The sequence below is a fragment of the Drosophila pseudoobscura genome, chromosome X (genome assembly GCF_009870125.1).
Source record: "Drosophila pseudoobscura strain MV-25-SWS-2005 chromosome X, UCI_Dpse_MV25, whole genome shotgun sequence".
NCBI classification, from domain to species: Eukaryota; Metazoa; Arthropoda; class Insecta; order Diptera; family Drosophilidae; genus Drosophila; species Drosophila pseudoobscura.
Window position 1 is genome coordinate 6,718,109 of NC_046683.1, and position 18,895 is coordinate 6,737,003.

The window sequence follows — 18,895 nt, forward strand, 5'->3', positions numbered from 1 at the left end:
TTTCCGATAAAAAAGTCAATTGTTTTAAGATGCATTCAAGATTTAATTTTTCCTAGTGTTTTTTTAATTTATGTGGGCCTACTCTTCCTTTTCAGACGGGGTTTTGTTCTCAAAGGCCTTGGGAAGGGACTTGAAGGCCTCGGAGGCCTGGCGTACCACTTGGGCTGTGGCCGACATAGGAGCCGGGCTAGGGATAAAGCGCAGCTTCTGCACGGCATGGGTTAGGTCGTGGTTCAGCATATGCTTTGACTTCTCGTCCGGGCTGCGCATAAAGCTCTGCTTAAGGATATTGTTCTCGGTGTTGGCAAAATCCGGCTTGTAGGACGAAGCGCTGCGGGGCTTCAACCAGTTGGTCTCTGGGTGGCGTGGATCGCGCCACATGTTCTGCTCACGGATCGTGTTGCGGTAGCGGGCGTATTCTCGGTAGTCCGTTGTCTTCTGCTCATCTGTTGCAGTCGCCATTTCGGTGTGTGGCCTTCCGCGGGCAGCGTCACGGGACTTGTTAGCGTCACTTATGTTCCTGCCCCGGAAGAGCTCTGAGCCGCTGCCAGTCAAGCGATTCTTCAGAGTATTACGATTGGTCTCCTTGTCAAAGTGGTTGACGCTTTGGATGACGCTGTGGCTTACACTTCGTCGAATTTTGAGCACCGGGGCGACACAGGCATCCTCCGAAAAGATGCTGGCTGAGCTCATGGACGACTTCACAGCAGGACGGAACAATGCACTGACACGTTTCATGATTGAAGAGTAGATTGACTGGTGGAAAGATCTTCTTACTATTCATTTTCCATTACAAATTTCACATCCACCCACCTTTTATTGAATAACCGACCGGGAAATATAAACGAAGAGGATATCGTCCTGATGTTGATGAATGGTAATGGTAAACGGGAAGAAAATTTAAAAAAATATTGAAAATTTGGAAGTTTATGAATTTTGATTTGATTTTTTAGAGATTTACTGTCTGAGCTCTAGAAATAAAATGATTCTGAATATGGTTGAAAATAATATCTGACAGTCCAAGGCCTTCGAACGGATACTATTCACAATAAAAATAATTTCTAGTTACCTTTTTCTGATTCACTACTTTTCGAAAAAGAATTATTGGCCGAGCATTGGAATTATATTGAATTTTGAATTTAGTTTGTGTACTGCTGATGTTCACTGTTTGAATGCTCGAAAGAAACTAAATAAAGTCTATAGATTCTATAGACATCTATAGATTTTTGACATTCAAATATCAAGTGCCTACTGGGGTCCTATAAAAAATGTCTGCGATAACAGCATGAAGAAGGAAAATGATCAGAGCGACAAGATCTCTAAAAAGGCTAGTGGCGGGGATATCAGGACAATCCAAGACAAAAGGGGCTACCAAAACTGGACGTCGTAAAGAGGATAGCGGGAACTATTTGAACAGGATATAGGCGGATCAAGGACTTTGATTCGATGAAGGCACATTTTTTGAATAATTATCTATTAGTTACCTGGCTATATTTCTAAACTTAAATCATGGAAGTTACATTTAAATTGTAGCCCAATTTATACTTACCTTTTGGCATTAATTTTTCTCATCTTTGGCTAGATATTGAGCCTTAAAATCAGCAGAATGTCTTTAACGACGAAATTGTCGACTCCCAAATAAAGGACTACTCCTATGTCTATGCCCAACCGATCGTTCTTTTACTCCGAGCTGTGCCATTATTATCCATTTGCAGAACAATTTGGAATACTTCAAACATGGTCTCAAAGCTGGCATAAATGCTTAGGCATTCCACATAGGTACATACATATGTATATTTATACGAGTAATATACGAGTATGAAAGAGTAATTATAGGCACGGCATCTTGCAGCATTTGCACATCCGCCCTGAGCTGAGCCCTGAAGACCGAACGAATCCGACTGGAAGCCAACACAGGCCCCGTCCATTAACTGCCTGAGGTGGCACTTCGGAGCCACCGACGACTTAAACGTTGACACTTGAACTCTTTTTGATTTCGCCCGAGCAAAGGGTGTAGGCCTGCACAATGCCACAATTATGTTAAATATCGACAAGTGGCCATCCAGAGCCAGCTTTTGTTGTGCGGCACCGGCAAAACCAGAGAGAGAAATATTAAACACTCGAAGAGGAGGCCACGGGAGGCCGACAATCGAAATGCATTCCCTCGCAACAAAAGGAGAAGTAAGTGACAAAATGGTGGGAGAAAGCACACTGGAAAAAGAAAATAAGTATTTAAGATCGATCGTGTGTTAAGCCAAAAACAGCACCAGCTAATACGCAACTTACTTACTTATTGTTTACTTACAACAATACTTTTGTTCCATGTCCAAGTCAAAGCAACGCCAGATTCGGCTAGGTGTGGATGCGCCGTTGGAGGCATTCAAGGTAATCCTCGGCTATCTGTATTCGGGCAAGATGCCCATATCCTCACTGGACGTGGATGCCATCTGCGAAGTGCGCTCTTGGCCAATATGTATTGCTTAGTGGAAGCCGAGTCGGCCCTAGACAAACATCTGCAGGATAATCTGGCCGTCAGCACCGTGTACTGTAAAAAATACTTGACGCCATCGAGGAAAAGATCGTGCAGCTCAAAGCAATTATAAAGAACTACTGTATTCGCTAAAAGATTGAGTTGAGAACTGTGTGGCAGTGGCTCAGTTGACTCTAAGTGAGGGTATGCTCGCTGAGTTCTAGCGACTTGTTCCTCTAACTTTCATTTATTACTTTCTTATATATGTATATAAAATATATAATTTTTCTCTAGAACCCGAACTGCAATTGAATATCAATCCTGTTAAGGCAGATCCCAAGTTCGAGGACGTAGAGTGGCTTAGAGGATTCAACTTCCGTTGAAAGGGAAGGTTCTAGACCGCCGCAAGATATCCGAGGGCGGCCCTAGGTTATTTGGTGGTATTTGGGATCTTTTTGGACACTCTAAGCTTTAGGGCCTGGGACCTGGCAAATTCTTGGTTGCTCGCATCGCTTGAGCTGTTCCAGCGAAACTGTGGCAAAGCAGCGAGCACTTAGTTTTCCCTTCGTCGTTTCATCACTCACATCCATTGCATATTTGACAAATTTTCGAATATACATGTACACAAGCGCATATGCAGGCGAATAAAAGCAATATACTGGTGTTAGAAATATAAAAAGATGAAACACTGACGACTCATATGATCAGAGGCGAGACGATCACGGCAACGGTACGATTCTCTGGTACGAGTACCATTCCAGTCGCCATTCCAAATGCCGTACTTCGAGGGCGTTCAATCGAAAATGTGGCTGCTGGGTGTTGGCTGTTGGTAGGTGAAGGGGATAACTTAATTATGCAATCTAAATGCATTGAATCACCTCAACCAAATGACAATAATCATGATGACAGAGTGGTGCCCCTGCTATACGCCCCAAAAATGTTAACTCATTTGTTGTCCGCTTTCTTTTGGCCCTGACAGCAGGCAAACCGCACAGAAGCTTCCTCATCCTCTACCTCTTCTTCCTCCAGTGCAGGTGCCCAACAAAGGGGGTGCTCGGAGTGGGCGTGTCTGTGTGCCCATCTTCCATTTTTGGTTGGAACGACAAATCTTTGCAATTTATTTACGTGCCATTTCGTAGCGAACATTTTCGTTAGATTTTCCCCATTCTCATTCTCCCCGTCGACTGCCTGGCGGAATTCCAAGACAACTTCAGTCTCAAGTCCGACTATAGCTCCAACCCAAAACTCCCACTCCCAGTCCTGTTCCCTCTACTGGTGCTGCTCCGCTTTTTGGCGTCGACAAAAGTCATGACGCGCTGATGACGTTGCCAGTGGAAGGATTTAATGGCACATTAAGAATTTTATTACCGCACAACAACAGCAACAGCAACAGTAACAGCAGCGGTAGCAGGCGAAGGTACTTGGTAAAGGGAAGGGCGTACAGCGGAGATGTTGGGTGGGTGGAGAGGGACAGTAGGAAAATTCATCGCACCTTGGCAGAAAAATTTTTCGCGCGCGTACACACAAAATTTTTGACAGCCATCGTCGGCATTGCCACGAAAATCTTTCGGTGTCAACAGAAAATTTTAATTTTCAGTTTCCAGTCTATTTTCATGTACACCCTTCAGAATGCTTTTCAGAGGAAGATCATATATAGTATCCACATATAGAGTATGTATCTGAAACGATACGGTTATCTCGTAATGTTCTTTAACATAGAGATATTTGGCTATAGCTAAGCACCGACTCTTGTTTTTCAATCTGTTCGAACCTAAAGTGTATCTAATGCTTCGAGTATCAAATGCCTTCACAGCAATCCTTCTTTTCCCGTTTCTTTTCTCTTTTTTGGCTGGTAATTTATTTTTGTATTTGGCAAAAGGTTGGGCCGCTGCTGAGGGGAGGTGGAGGTGCCACATCTTCAGTTCTTCAGCCAGAACTTTCGCTCTCACAGTGTCGTTCAGCTCCGGCTAGGACGATTGTCATTATTACAAGTTTTGCATAAATGAATGAATGAATGACATTTATGTATTTCATTTAGCCAGAGCCAAGGACTCGGCTTAAGCTGGCGTAGGAAAGGGGGGAGGCAGTAGCAGGGGCAGAGGCAAAGACAGAGACAGGGGCAAAGGACTGGTGGATCCAAAGGACAGACTATAGCCATTTGGTTGACTGAAATGATGCGCGAGTTTTTCAAATCTTTATGTCCTTTGTTTGATCAACTTTCGGGCAACGACTCTTGCCCAGACGGCAAGGGGCTGAGGGGGCCGGGGCCCAGGTGTATGGCAGTTAACTCCACGTGCCATTAACCCATTATGTGTCAGCGAAAATTTCAATCCAGCCACAATTTCATCTTGACATTTGTGCATAATTGAATTAATTCCGAAATGGAATTCAGACATTTTCAGAAGGATTGCTGGAGGGAGGGGAATGGACGGCGTCGTGGCTTTGAAAGGATTTTGGATAAACCTGAAGATTCTTAATTAAAAAAGCTTAAAGTTCAATTTCAACAACAAGTCAGGAGCACGATGGAATTGAAAGAACTGATGAGAGGACAGAAGTTACCGCTAGAGTATCCAAACAGAATGGTCGGATGGGGGAAAGAGTATATAGGACTAGTAGTAGGACTTTAGGAACAGGTTTGAATCTGAATCCTTGCCGATGAGCAAGCCTTTCAATTGTTCTGGTGGCATCTCAATTTCTGGTATTTGTACTTTTCTGATGTGCAAAACATACCATCTGACTCATATTTGATTTCGGTGACATCCATTGTCCATAGCATCAATATACACTTTCGGATGAGCGGATAAACCATACCTGTTTCGTAATCGAATGCGATACGAAGGAACGAAGAGGATGTAAATGCTGGTCGACGTTCCAATTGTCGTTGTTGTTTTCGATCATTTCGTGTCTCTAGTACTTGAGTCACGCAATTGCGACATGCTCACACGCACATTTTCGTTCGTCTGTGCTCATTGCCTTTTTCAAGCTTTTCAATGTATACCTGTCTTACTGAACAGAACCGTTTAATAATAATTGAGGACCTAATGGGCGCACGGATTGCTACCGCAATTTAAGAAAATCTCAATCAACATTGATTGATCCTTACTTTTGACAATTTACTTGGATTTAATTTGTCTTGATTTATTGCTATTAATTTGATGTAAGCTCATTTTCCGCTAGCGCTTTTTTCCTAATTTTCCCCATTTTTTATTAATTACCATTTGAATTCAATCGAGCAAACCGAATGCAGATTCCAAAGTTTCACTCGATTACCTCGCGCTACCTTTACAAATTTTGAAGGCACTCGTATATAGAGAACATTAGCCAGCAGATGCTTCTTTCGGAGTAGTCTTGATTACTGCCCCAACTTCGCATCTACCGAGTACCTTTTCCCCAGTAGCGTAGCCAATTAACGCCGATCCGTGCAACATCTGGAATTGAATGGGAGGGGCAATAGAAGTCCTCTTCTCTCCTTTTTTTCTTATTTATATGCAATTTAGCTATCTTCTCCGTGTTGTTTGTGCAACCCTTTGAGCACTGCCACCCTACCCTTCGCTCTACTTAATTTGAATGCATTTAAAAATGTTAAAATATGGGAATTACCATGGAAAAAAGCGTGGAAATGTGGGGGAAAAACAAGCAGAATTTATCTGCAGAGACACGCACTTTGAACGTTAAGCAGGAAGCAAGTTCGGCCTCGGCTCAGAGCAGGCTCGGCACACAAAGGATTTGTACGTGTTCCCACTTGATGAGGCTGCCCCGAGCAGATCCGTTTACCAGCCCAGTCTCGGTCCTTGCCTTCTAACCACCGACCCACTGCTCACCAAATACGAGTACGAATACGCGAAAAAATTCCACAGACACACGATGTCACAAAAAAAAAATTAAATTAATTCTGTTCGTAAGCCGAAGGTAGAAATACCCTTGAAGATATTTTGTTCTTATATCTGAAATATACATAAATATATGATGGAGAAAAGATATGGTGCTCTCACTTGATTCAAATGCTTTCAAAATATTTGTGTACAAATGATAAGAATAAATAGCCCATTCAATATCGCCTCTGTATAGAAATTGGATAATATGGAAATAAATGAATTATTCTCATAAAAAATCGAAGAAAGACCGATATCCATCAATTCTGAAGGTGAAGCTTATAAAAATGTATCTGAACAATTTACGATTTAAATTCTGTATATATAAAAATGCAAGTGCATCTGAAAGTTGCTTCAAAGAGAGGCTAAAGAGTTTTCCTGGAGTCAGTATTTAATATTAGAAATATAGATACATATATGTATACTGGAAAAGGTGGCAAAAGGTGGAACTGTAGTATTTTTTGATGGGACTTCGTTGCAAGCTTCTCGCCAAAGGTATAATAACCTTTCCAAAAGGTATGCATCACGGAAAGTAACAAAAAGAATTGGACAAGGCAAGCGAGATGGAAATAGGCATTATAATACTCGTAAAAAGGAAATGAAGTACACCCAGAAAACAGCAATGGAGGAGGGGCGGATAGATAGGTGGGAAATGAGTAGGCAAGGGCGCATTACACGCCACACACCCCCTCCCCTTGATACCCCCCACTCCGCTGGGGCTCACGTTACGCTGAAAAAGAGATAATTTTATTTCATTAATCCTTTTTTGGGACAAATTCTCTGTCGTTTTTTTTTCAGCCATGTTCTTGTTCAGCTTCTGCCATTGCCATTGCCGCTGCTTTCGCTTCTGTTTTTTTTTTTTTTTTTGTTCGTCCACAGATTCGGCTACGTCCGGCTTTGGGGCGTGGCTCAAGCGTAATATTAGCTTAAAATTGTGTAAATAAAAATTACATTCGTAAGAAGGTTGGCCCTCATCCCCCATCCTCCGCGCCAGCGGCAGTTAGCGGATGGAGAAATGAGATACAGAAACAACGATACAGCAGCTGCTGTCAGCCCCCAACCCCATCTCTATCCATATCCAAAGAACGGACCCGTATCCCAAATCCGAACCCCAGACCAGAGCCCCGGCCGCATGAATCAGTGACCGCAAGTTCTGGACTCCATCCGGCGGATTTGCTGTATTGGTGTGTTGCTGATGCTAAATGTGGGCTTTCCTTCTGTCATCAGCATTTTTTGGTACAGTTGTGCACGTTCCAGACGAAATTGTACTTAAAGGAAAAGGAAAAGCAGAAGAAAGCAATACTAGATGTTACTAAAAGCTGTATTCTGAATATACAAATTAATAGATATAGTTGGAAAAATGTAAAGACATATTCATCTTTATTGAAAGAAGTGAAACACAAAGGATTGATCAAATATTTATGAATTGATTATTAGAATTAATTTAAAGATTATAATTTAAATACAAAATGTAAGACTCAAATAGATTAAGTGGTAGATTCAATGTATTTTCAGTGGAAGTGAGTTTATGATCAATAGAAACTAAATCCTTGCATGAAGAGGCAACCGAATCGATTCAGTGTGATTCGAAGATCGATTCGTTCGGTCAGTTCGAATCAGCTTTCCCATTGCATCGAATCAGCCGTCCCAAACAGACTAAACTATCACTCTCCATTTGATATTCTGGTAGAGAGAAGGAATGAAGGATTCGTAGTGATCAAAGGACTAAAGAGGAATGAGTATAGCTGTGATTTTATGAATACAGTGTGTTCATGCTACAACATTTTCGCTACTGCTCACAAAAACAGGATATGAACATATTTCTATTACGAATTCCCATTCCCTAATAGAAGGCCACTCTTCTGGTAATCTGTCTCATATCCATTTATATTGCAGAGACTTTCTGAACTTACCATCTCTGAAGGCCACTCTTCTGGTAATCTGTCTCATCTCCATTTATGTTGCAGAGACTTTCTGAACTTACCATCCCTGCCCCCATAATCGTGATCAATATTAACACCTTGGCGAGTCATTTGTCTGGCAATTTACAACACTTTTTCGGCCAATATAATTTGCGCTTAATGGCCTCCCAGGCCATGGGCAGCACCGGGATAAAACCCTTTGGCACGCATAATTCAAATGGCAGAAAGTTGTTCTATCTCTAGTCCTTGCTCCTTGCTCCTTGCTACTCCTCTGTATCTCGGTATCTCTCTCTCTCGCTCTCTCTGCTCTATACTGCTCTATGAGTATGCCCATTACCGTCGCCGTCTCTCTCATTCGCAAATTAATGTTACATTTTATTTGAAGAAGAAAATATAAATATTTCGCTGCGTTACAAATAAATTCCCGGCTACTCCTCTTGGAAAAATTATAAACAGGCCGCATGGCGGCCCGGCCCTGGTGCCCTGCTGGATGCTGGATGCTGGATTCTCGCTGCTGGGTGTTGGCTGCTGTCCCTGCCGCCTGTTACGACTCCTGGTTGGGTATATAACTCCGCTCATTAGTTGCCCTACACGCAATTAAGCACAAATGGCTTTTGAGGCGGCAACCAGAGTAGCACACGCACACACGTATTCGAAGTCGCAGTCGTAGTCACTGCCGCAGCCGCACTCGGAGTCGGAGTAACAGTCAGAGTGGCAGTGCCTATGGGATGTGTCGCTATGACAACTCGGTTTAGCCAGCACCCAGTACTGGGTAGCCCAGCACCCTGAGCCCAGAGTACTCCTGCTCTTACTCCTGCATTCAGAGCCAGAGCCTCAGTTAACAATAAATCCTTGAGCAAAAGTTATACGCAGCGGAAACATTGTCATTGCCATTGCGTTGTCCTTGCCAGCGCAGTGAAAACTTTGACTTTTCATATTTCTTTGGCTCCAGAGGGGGCTGACAGAAGAACTCCAGTTCCACCTCCAAAAAAAGTGCGACTGTGCACTGTGCATCAGTAATGATCGAATGGTTACTCAGATATAAACTTAATTACAAGCTAAAGATCATCAGATACATCTTTGCAATAATATGTAGATTACTGTTCCCACTTCTAAAACATTTTACTTAATCGGAAGATCACCCGAAAGCACCGAAGCAGATCCCATCAACCGATGATTTGGTTACCTTACGCCTTTTCTCTACATTTTCAGTGGGATCACCACTTGTTCAGATTACAACGCTATCCTGCTGCCTGGGCCACAAATCCACATTAAAATTTGTCGTTCGTAACTTTGGCGGATGGGCGCATCCGTTGTTGCGTCTGGGACTAGCCTCCGCCGATTCCAAGCTCCTGCCACTGCCACCGAACTCTCCTCAATCTCCTTTTACATTCTGGCAAAGCCAAAAAATTTATTACACGTGAAATTTCACCTGCGCAAGTCTCCGCGTTCCCCATTTTAACGCTTAAATAAACTTTTTCGCCCCTCCTCAGGGTGGTGGATTCCTGTCCCTCCACGCCTTTTTATTTTTGGCATAAATATACATAAGCACGAATGCTGGAGAGGACGAGGGCCGGCTGGTACAGACTGGGACAGACACAAAAAGGATTCATAAATTTCGTAATTGTGAAGTGTGCATTTTAATGTGCTCGCAAATGAGTTGAAGACAAATTTTTGAATTATTTTCGAAATTTTTTTGATTTATTGAAATTGCCTCGGAACCAGCGCGTCGCACCACCTTACCATCCGCCCCTCGCTAGCTCACACTGCTTGGTAGCCCAATCTGCAAAGCAGTTTTGCAGGGAAATTTAAACTGCTTTGCAGTTATAATTAGGATCCTCAAATGCTTTACTGCTTGCCACGTAATTTGATGTATTCACTGAATGAATTTCTACGAAGAAAATTCCACTGAATTTCCAAACTTAATCACAATTTTCCAACTGTTGCATCAGGCAGTTGGAACGTTCAGGCCCCTAAGTTTTATACCATGGCACTTCATGGCGCTTCACCATGGCTTGTATAACGGCTCTGAGAGGGAAAGTAACTAGATAAAACATAGTACGAGTACTAGAGATACGAAAAATAAGTTTTGTTAACTGTTTGTAAACTGTGGGTATATTGACTTCGATGGGGCTCTGACCCAAGTAGACTCTCCTTTTAAAGAATCTTTCTTTCTTTACAAATATAATTATTTTAATTGCATTCGCCACATTTATCCCTTTCCATTGGCTTTGAACCTCTTTACATACTCTTTTCAGGTTACTCATACTCTGTCACAGGGTATACCCTAGTCGAGGGATTGCCCAGTCAGCGGCAATTGGCAGTGGTAAAAATTCAGCCATGTGCATGATTCGTTTCTGCCTTTGTCAGGTTCGTCAGTGAGCAACACTACAGTATGCTCGTACCAAAGCAGAGCTACGAGTAGGTGGGGAAAGCAGGGGTAAGCAGAGCTAGAGCGAACCGAACAGAACAGGCAGTTTACTGCACCTGCCCAACCAAGCAGTGGGACAGCCAAGCTTTCGGACAGACAGACAGGCGGCAGTCAGTCCTTTCAGTTACTCACTCCCGCACTCTCTCAATCTGTCTGTCCGTTGAGTCAGTTGTTTGATTTTACAGTTGTAGTCCAATTACGATTTTGAGCGCATACCAACCGCACAGATTTCTGCCTGTAGCTATATATGTATATATGTATGTCGGTGTGTACGGGAAACTGTCTGTTGGCGTCGTCGTCATACTCCTTCCGAACAGTTTCCACGCGATTTTTGGTCAGCTTACCACGTTGATGGTCTCTGTCTGAGGTCTGGGTCCCTGGACTCCTCGACTCCTGGCTACTAGCAGAGAGCCTCCTGGTGCTACGCTCTAAATTACATTTTAGCAAGTTAATTGAAATGGAAATTAGTTGAAATTGTAAAACGAATTGAATTGTATGTGATTAGCTGCAGCATTTTCGAATTGGTTAAACAGGGGCACCAGCAGCAGCAGCAACAGGAGGCAGCAGCAACAGTCATCAACGGTATGGGTTGATTTCCACCTGGCAGGAGTCGCAGCCAAGACGGTGCCCAGGCACCCACAGAGGAGTGCAGCAAATTGGTATTCGTCCTCCCCCCAATGTCTAATTGAAGTCCACAACATTAATTGTTCATTTCGGGAAGGGAATGGGTTTCAGATTGTATTAGGCAGTAGATTCTAAAGGCCAGTAGGAGTACGACAAGCAGATCTCCAAAATTAACGTTTTGAATCAATTTAAAAGGTCTTTTGGGCTCAAACAGTAGCCTAAGCAAGTCCACCATTTAAAGCTACTCATAACAAAGAGGATTCCAAGAAGTATGCTTTGATTGATTGAACGACTGACAAAGTGGTCTTTTAGTTGATTGAAGGATTCTGCGCATGCGCACGCGTTGCTATTTCTTTCGAGGAGTGGAAAAAAGCATCCACAAAGCTCAGACTTCATATGTATGAAGTTGGGGTTCTCAAATGCCACTCGATTCACTTTTCAAGCATCTTTAAAATGTTTTTTTTTTGATTAGAGGAAATGGTCACCGAAGATCCTAGGCTATACACCATTAACCGATGACCTATCCGCCATACACAGTCTGCTATATCCTGGCTTTCATGCTGCCCCGTTCCTCTATTTATTCCATATCTTTTTCTTCTTCTGCACTTCCGTTGTCACTGCGCTCCCCAGACCGCAGACAGACGTCGTGAGCCCTCCCGTATATTTAACCATAAGTAATATTAATACCCATTTTTGCTATCCGAAAAAAAGGCAGTACTATGCTTTATGTTTGTGTGTGTGTGTGTGTGTGTGTGTGGGTGTGGGCGGACCAGTGACGGACGGAAGGGTTGGGTGTGTGTAAAATTATTATCCTTCACGCTTAATATGCACAAGCGGAAGCCGCCATGGAGAGATGACGATGGCCATGCCAGGGCCAGCAGCCAGCAGCCAGCGGCCAGCGGCCATTTAGCGTACGCATCTGTGTATGTGTCCGCGAGCGTGTACTCGTATCCATGGGTTCTAGTCCGTATGTATGTCCGCGTTTTTTTACACTCGTATCATCGCCGTAACCGTCCGTCGTCCTAGTCGTCGTCTACTTATGTGCCACATGCCTCGCTCTGCTTCCTACGTGAGCTGGCCGTCCGTCCCGTGGAGCGCGTGTCCTTACAAAATTAGTGCTCTTTTACATTCATATGTGCAGGGATATACACGTATGTATGTATATGCATACGAGTCCTGATATATACCATTTTTTTCACAATACATTATTTTTGGTTGTACATTTTGCATCCCACAAGCAGCTGGCACGAGAGCAATCGCAACTCTGATATATAATATTATATGTAATTTTTTCTTCTGGTTTTTTGTGCAACTGTTTGTGCCACTTTGGCGGAAGTATCGCGGCGACATCAGCACGAATAGAGCCCCAAGCCCTCTCTCCTGCAGGAGGCAACTCCCACTCCCCCAACGCCCCCCACAGGACACTCTCGAGCATTATGCGTTTTTTGTGTGTGCTTAGCAAAGCATAGCATAGAAAAATGAGCGTATAAAAAATTGAAACCATTTTCTCATATTAAATGTATGCCGACCACGAAGGCGGAGAAAGGGGAGGCGTGGCACAAAGGCAACAGCAGTTAATAATGAGTGTGCGAGCGAGAGAGAGAAGAACGAGAGAAAAAGAGACCCCTTCTATTAGTCAGTGATGCCAAAACACTGCTGCTCTACACTCTAGCAAGCAGTCAAGAGCAGTGAAAGCCGATCAAGCAGTCAAAAACTATTCACACGCGTTAAGCAGTTACCGACCAAGCCAACGGCGACCTAATTTCGATTATTTTTTGCTGCAGATCAAAAGGGGATATAGATATCATTTTTGTGCAATTTATTGGATATCTAACACAATATTTTTTGTTTTTGTTATATTTCTTTCATGGAAACTGATTAAAGCAGCTTTTTGGCCAGTGTTTCCAACTATTAACCTGATTTCTGTCAATTCCTTCCACTTTTACTTGATTTTCTGATATGATTAATTTATAAATTTCAAAAGAGAGAGGCTACGTTTTTGAACTCAACATTTCATATGAATAAAATCATTATAGTTCAAGTCGTAGACGAGTAAACAACATTTCTGATAAACAGTGAAAAGAGTTGGATTCAAAAACAATGTAAGTGTTTGAATAATAAAGAATATGTTATAGTTTTTAAGTGCATTAACACTCGCATTACGATTGAAAACTCATATGTACATGAGCACAACGACACGATCCTCTAGAAGCTTTATCCTTATAGAGCTCTGAAAAGTTCATGCAGCTGCCCCAAACATTCTATGGCTTCTTTCTCTCTCTCTGTCTTTGTGTTGTACATATCCGCTTCCTGTTGTAGACAGCGTAACGCTGATCTCTTCGTTGTATTCCGGTATCCAAGGCCCGTGCTGTGACTGGGACTGTACGTGTCGCCTTGTCACTGAGACACTGAGACTCCACGTCGTCGTCGTCGCTGTAGTCGTGGTCTTGGTCGTGGTTGTAGTAGTCTCTGCTGATTATTATTCCGCTGACCGTTTCGTATTTATTTGAAAGGCATTTGCCGGCTGCCACCAACACATGCACACATGCTTGGCATATGTACGCGTTGTCCGGGGGTTTTTTTTCCGGATCCCGGCATAGGAGTGGGTCAGGGAGCGAAAAACACAACGACATATTCGTCCTGCATAAATGATGTAATTACAGCGCAAGATTTTTGCTATGAGCAATTTTTATTTTAATTTCTTCTCCCGCTTCTTTCTTGTGTCCCCGCATTTATTCACATTTTTTTGCTCCCATCTGCGATTTATACATATGTATGTGTATATGCTCTGATATATACATGTATGTATATATGTATCTGAGTCCTGGCCATACGAGTACAAGTCTGAAAGCTTGTGAAATATTTTGCATGCTTTTATCATAATTTTAATTAAATGCGCAAATTACTATAAAATTTATATACGCTGTGAATTTTTTCCTTTGGCCTTAAACTAAAAAAAAAAACAATATAGGGTTGGGTATATCCCTTTCCGGAACATGAGATTGATATGGTGGATGGTGGGTGGTGGATGGCGGGCAAACGGTTTGCGGGTTCCATTTATATACGAATGGGGTTCATGGTTTTCCTGGGTTACTTATGCATCCTCAGACATATAGCAGTACTCATATTTGGAATCCTCCTCCAGTTTCGATTCGGCATTGAAAACGAAATATTTGAAGGTTTTTTCCCAACTCAATATCATGGAAATCTAACTAACTAAAAGCTCTAGTCGGGACATCTAAGAAGCCATCACTATTCAGAAAAGTACTTTTTGTAGTGCAGAATGCTTATCACAAAAGGATGCTCTTTGGGTTCCTAGCTTTTTTTCTCCCCAATTTCTCCCAGCTCTATTTGTACGCACCCTTCTTAATCATCGACTGACCTCCAGTCCTCTTGAAATATAAACAAACGGCGTTTTCAGCGCCTTTTCTCATTTCGAAAACCCTTTTTTGTGCATTTGAATTTGGCAAATGTATTCCAATGTTGATATTTTACCGTCCTAGCCGAGACCCAACCCCAGCTGATACCACTCCAGCGCCAAAACGAGACCCTCAACCACCTGACGAGCGGGGGGTTCTAGTGCACTTCTAACATGGGGCAAAAAGTGCGTCCTGGCGAAAGGATCGCTGGGACTGGGACTGGGGCTGGCGAGCGATATGTTGACACAGCCAACGCCGCAAAAACATTGGCGGGCGTGTTAAATGAAATGAAAAGCCAAACGCGCGACCGCGAAAATCAAACAACAATAAAAAATACCGTAGAGAGGGGAAGCCCGAGCCGGGCAACCGCAGAAAGGTGGCCGGCCACACTGGACCAGGCAAAATGCGATGGCAGCGAAAAAAATAACCCCGGCCCCCCCTCCCCCCTTTCACACACATAACATCTACTCCCATGCAGTGACAACAACGGGGTTGGAGTGTCGATATTCTATGGACTATAGAAGACGCGCTACTCATTGACATGTCTCCAGTTCGATAGCTTATGTGGCCTGAAACATAAAGAAAACAGCATCTATTTAAATCAAACTCTTATATTTTGGCCAGACATCCTCTTGGAAATGGAAGCGCACTTCTTGCCCAAAAATATTTCGCTTGGAGAATGGAAAAATCTTGATTCTGACTGTTCCATGTTTTAGAATGTAGTAACTTCTTTCTATTACAACCGATCGAGGGCACCGTTCATTCTATGGTCGCCCTTTCCCAACTTTAACCAAAGCTACACAAAGCTAGTATACCCTCTGCCTAAAATCCTCTGAGTATTAGGTATCGCAAAGAGTAAAAAAAATAGTAGTTAAACCCAATTTGTAATTTGTTTGGCAAATCGCGCGAATGGCGGTGAAGGACAACAACAAGAACGTCGAAAGCAACAGCAACAAAGATAGAGAGAGCGAGAGGTGCAAAAACAACAGAAACAGGAAGCCACAAAGCTAAAAACAGTAAACGGTACCCGGGAAAACGGGTAAACGGTAAACCAACTTCCGCCGGAATCCTTTCCCACACAAGTTTTCTGTGTGTGTCGGTGTGTGCTGTCGCGATGAGAAACGTGCTGATGCATAATCATTGGGGCCATTATCATTTATTTCACTCAAAGGTGTCGTTGCTGCTGCTCCCTCCCTGCCCCACCCCCCACCCCCTCCACGGATGCGGATACCTGCAACAATCAAAAGCACACGCACCAGGAGAAAAAGGCGCGAGCAAGCTTAGCTAATGCCACAGAAACTTTTGGGGCTCCACTGCACGATCGAACCAGCGAAAAGGCCACGAAACGTCACAAAACTTGGCCAAAAATGAACGTAACGAAACCTTCTATAAGACCAGAGGAGAATATCTTTTTGATTGGTGATTGTCTTATGTCAAAGATCTAGAAGAATAACAGCCTTCAAAGTTGTAAACACTTGAACCACAGAACAACAATCAAAAATGCATCAAATCGTCAAGTGTAAAGCGACACCAAAATCCACCAACGATTAGCAAATACCCCCGACAACAAGAGAAACAACAGCAGCAACGATTTTACTACCGCATCGCATCCACAGCAAACAGCGGACAAACAGCGTCCTCCTGCGTTCTGGAAATGTATGAACCCAAAAACCACGGTAACCCACTCACCGAGGCCCAGACCCATACCAGGACCCCACACAAATCTCATCCGTCCCACTGGGGCAGGCTCTCATGTACGGATGCTGCTCGCGATTTTCGCCTATTTGTTTAGGTCAAAACTATAAAAATCCAACAAACTATACTGAAATGAAATCAGAATAGAGCGAGACAAACATTTGCCATGCATACATCAGCTGAGGAAGAGTGAGCGGGAAATAATCAACAAAACAATAATTAAGTACAATCTCCCGCACACATATTGTTAGAGTACAAAATCAGATATTAATTTATTGATATTGTGAGAGCGGACTATGCGGAGAGACCTCTGACCTCTTACCCCTGACCAGAGCATTTAATAAGCATTTATTGGTAAATTCTTCCCGTAAAAAGGCTTATTTATGCTCCCCCAGTCCCCAAGGGCTTGTTATTCATAATTATCCGAACAAACAGCGAACAAGATCTTTTACTGATTCTACGACGAAGTTTTCAAAGTCTTCAGATGATTCGCAACACTTGAGGGTAAAACATTCTACCAGTCTAGAAAACAATCTACATACACAACTATTCGGTTCATAGATTTTCAGATTTAAGCCATCATAGTGCCCATTGAATATATGTATTTACAGTCAACATTCAATATTTTGAATCTCACAAAATCATTCTAAAACTAACTGTCGTCAGCAGAACAGCTCGGAGACGGAACAAAAATATTTATATTTTTTAAAAAAGGAATATCCGAAAAAAGATCCAAGCCGCTTGGAAGTAAAAGTCAAATCATCAATAAACATATATATTTTTCTACCGGATAGCATAGTAAGTAAAGAAAAATGAATAACAGTCTGACATTTTACATAGTAAAACTTCCAACAATAGATAAATAATAAATAGAGGACTGGATTCTAAACCAGGCAAAAAGTAAGTATAATTACCATAGCCTAACGCCTCTTACAGTGATCTCCGTATTCACAGTACTATAGCCCAACCTCTCTTACAGTAATCGCAGTAATCAAGTAGAGATGAATCATAGGAAGTGCTGAAAATCATCAATCAAAGCAAGCTTGAAATAAATGAAAGATATATGTCAATGTGCTAGTTTCTAAAAAGTCTCCAAAAATCATTCACGGCTGGACTTCAAACCAATAACATCTAACCCGGAAACATTTTTGTTTATCTTAAAGAAACCCATTGATAGTAACAAGGTAAGAACAATAACCATTGCATAACCATTGATTAGCTTGACATACCGCTCTCCTTCCTAATATTTAACTAGATGCTGCGACTTCCAGCTGTCTGTGTTCAGCAGCTGCGCTTTAACCAGCTTATTGCCGATCCCATGCCACAGAGCTCTTTGCCCATGCCGCAGAGCTCTTTGCCCGTGTCGCCCAAGGACATACGTCCTCGTGGGCCAGTTGTCGAGACGTATGAGGGCAAGCAAGAAAACCCAGACGATGCCGTGCTGCCGATGCCTCCTCACAAACTCCCCCTGGACATATTGGGGGATTTGGCTAAGCTTGGGAAAAACATGCTGAATCTGAAGGAGATACTACAGGAAAAGAAGTTCGATTTCAAAGGGGCACTGATGATTGGAATGGATAACTTCAACGGACAGTTGCAGAAGCAAAAGGAAACTATAACTAAGACAACGGAGAGTGGGATTTTCAAGATGCAAAATGGCATTAAGCAAGCCATTGATTTATTGAAGCGTCGTTTCTAATCAATTTGTTTGTTAATGTTTATTTTCTAAAATGTTTTCCATAAATTTCTTATTATATTTGAACAGTTAACAAAAAGTGTACTCATATTTTCGATTCCTCCAAAAAAATACATGTTAGAGTGAACAATGCTATTTTCAGCACACATTAATGTAACTAAATGTTAAGTTCCTTGAGGTAAATCCTTCACAACAGCAACGGACCTAACCGACCTCACCGTAGGACTCCTTAGGTTACATCACTACATTTCACAATACATTAATTAATTAAGAAACAGAACACTGTACGCGGTTCGACAGATATGACGATATCTAATTTGGGAGATTTGTAGGAACATTTTAAAAGATGATTTATAGATCAGCAGAGTGTGGGCTTGGGCACTTCTAGAAATGCTAGATCTCTTACAACCGTTAAGAAAGTAAAAAAGTAAAGTAAGAAAGTAAACGCGTTGATGCTACTTTGGGAAAGATATTGGCTATAACATTCACTATTGACGGTAAGAAATTGAGAACGAACGTAAGCATATTGAGCCAGTTTTCCCTGCCCTAAGGAATCTGTGTTTTCCAGCCCCAGCACCGATGCCTTGAGCTGCACAGCAGATTGGAGCAGCAGCCGAGACTCGACCGTAGTGTTACATTTACCAAGGATTTGGACACCCCAGAAGGACACACTGCTCGCGAAGCGAACAATTTAAATGTATTCGGGACATCTGGCCAGGCCCAAATCACAAAAGGTCGCCACAACAAACTGTCGCTGGAAGGAAGA

General features: G+C 42.6%; 2 protein-coding genes across 8 annotated transcripts in view; one reads left to right on the forward strand and one right to left on the reverse strand.

Moving 5' to 3' along the window:
- The window catches only part of LOC6901756 (uncharacterized), an 81,649-nt gene extending 63,498 nt beyond the window's left edge, over positions 1-18,151 (forward strand). The window contains exons 1-5 of one of the 5 annotated variants that reach the window (XR_004469971.1): positions 13,407-13,421; positions 17,100-17,231; positions 17,292-17,333; positions 17,413-17,617; positions 17,689-18,046. Coding sequence is in view for 3 of the 5 variants with exons in the window: in XM_033382806.1 (XP_033238697.1) it covers positions 17,689-18,132 (444 nt within the window). In the remaining 2 variants the exon portion in view is untranslated. Of the gene's footprint in view, positions 1-13,406; positions 13,422-17,099; positions 17,232-17,273; positions 17,334-17,395; positions 17,618-17,688 lie in introns of those variants that run through there. The other 4 variants (XR_004469972.1, XM_033382804.1, XM_033382805.1 and 1 more) reach the window with 4 other exon arrangements.
- LOC4815258 (uncharacterized) lies at positions 23-1,217 on the reverse strand. Of its 3 annotated transcripts, none has more exons than XM_015186620.2 (3): positions 1,070-1,217; positions 814-861; positions 23-756 (listed from the first exon to the last, which is right to left on the reverse strand). In XM_015186620.2, the coding sequence occupies exon 3, from the start codon at positions 736-738 to the stop codon at positions 79-81; it is 660 nt and encodes a 219-aa protein (XP_015042106.2). In that variant the 5' UTR covers positions 739-756; positions 814-861; positions 1,070-1,217; the 3' UTR covers positions 23-78. The 3 variants fall into 3 exon arrangements, with proteins under 3 accessions (XP_015042106.2, XP_001355148.3, XP_033238694.1); XM_001355112.4 differs by having other exon boundaries at positions 814-988; positions 1,070-1,202; XM_033382803.1 differs by having other exon boundaries at positions 814-971; positions 1,070-1,195.
- Positions 18,152-18,895: the final 744 nt, after the last annotated feature.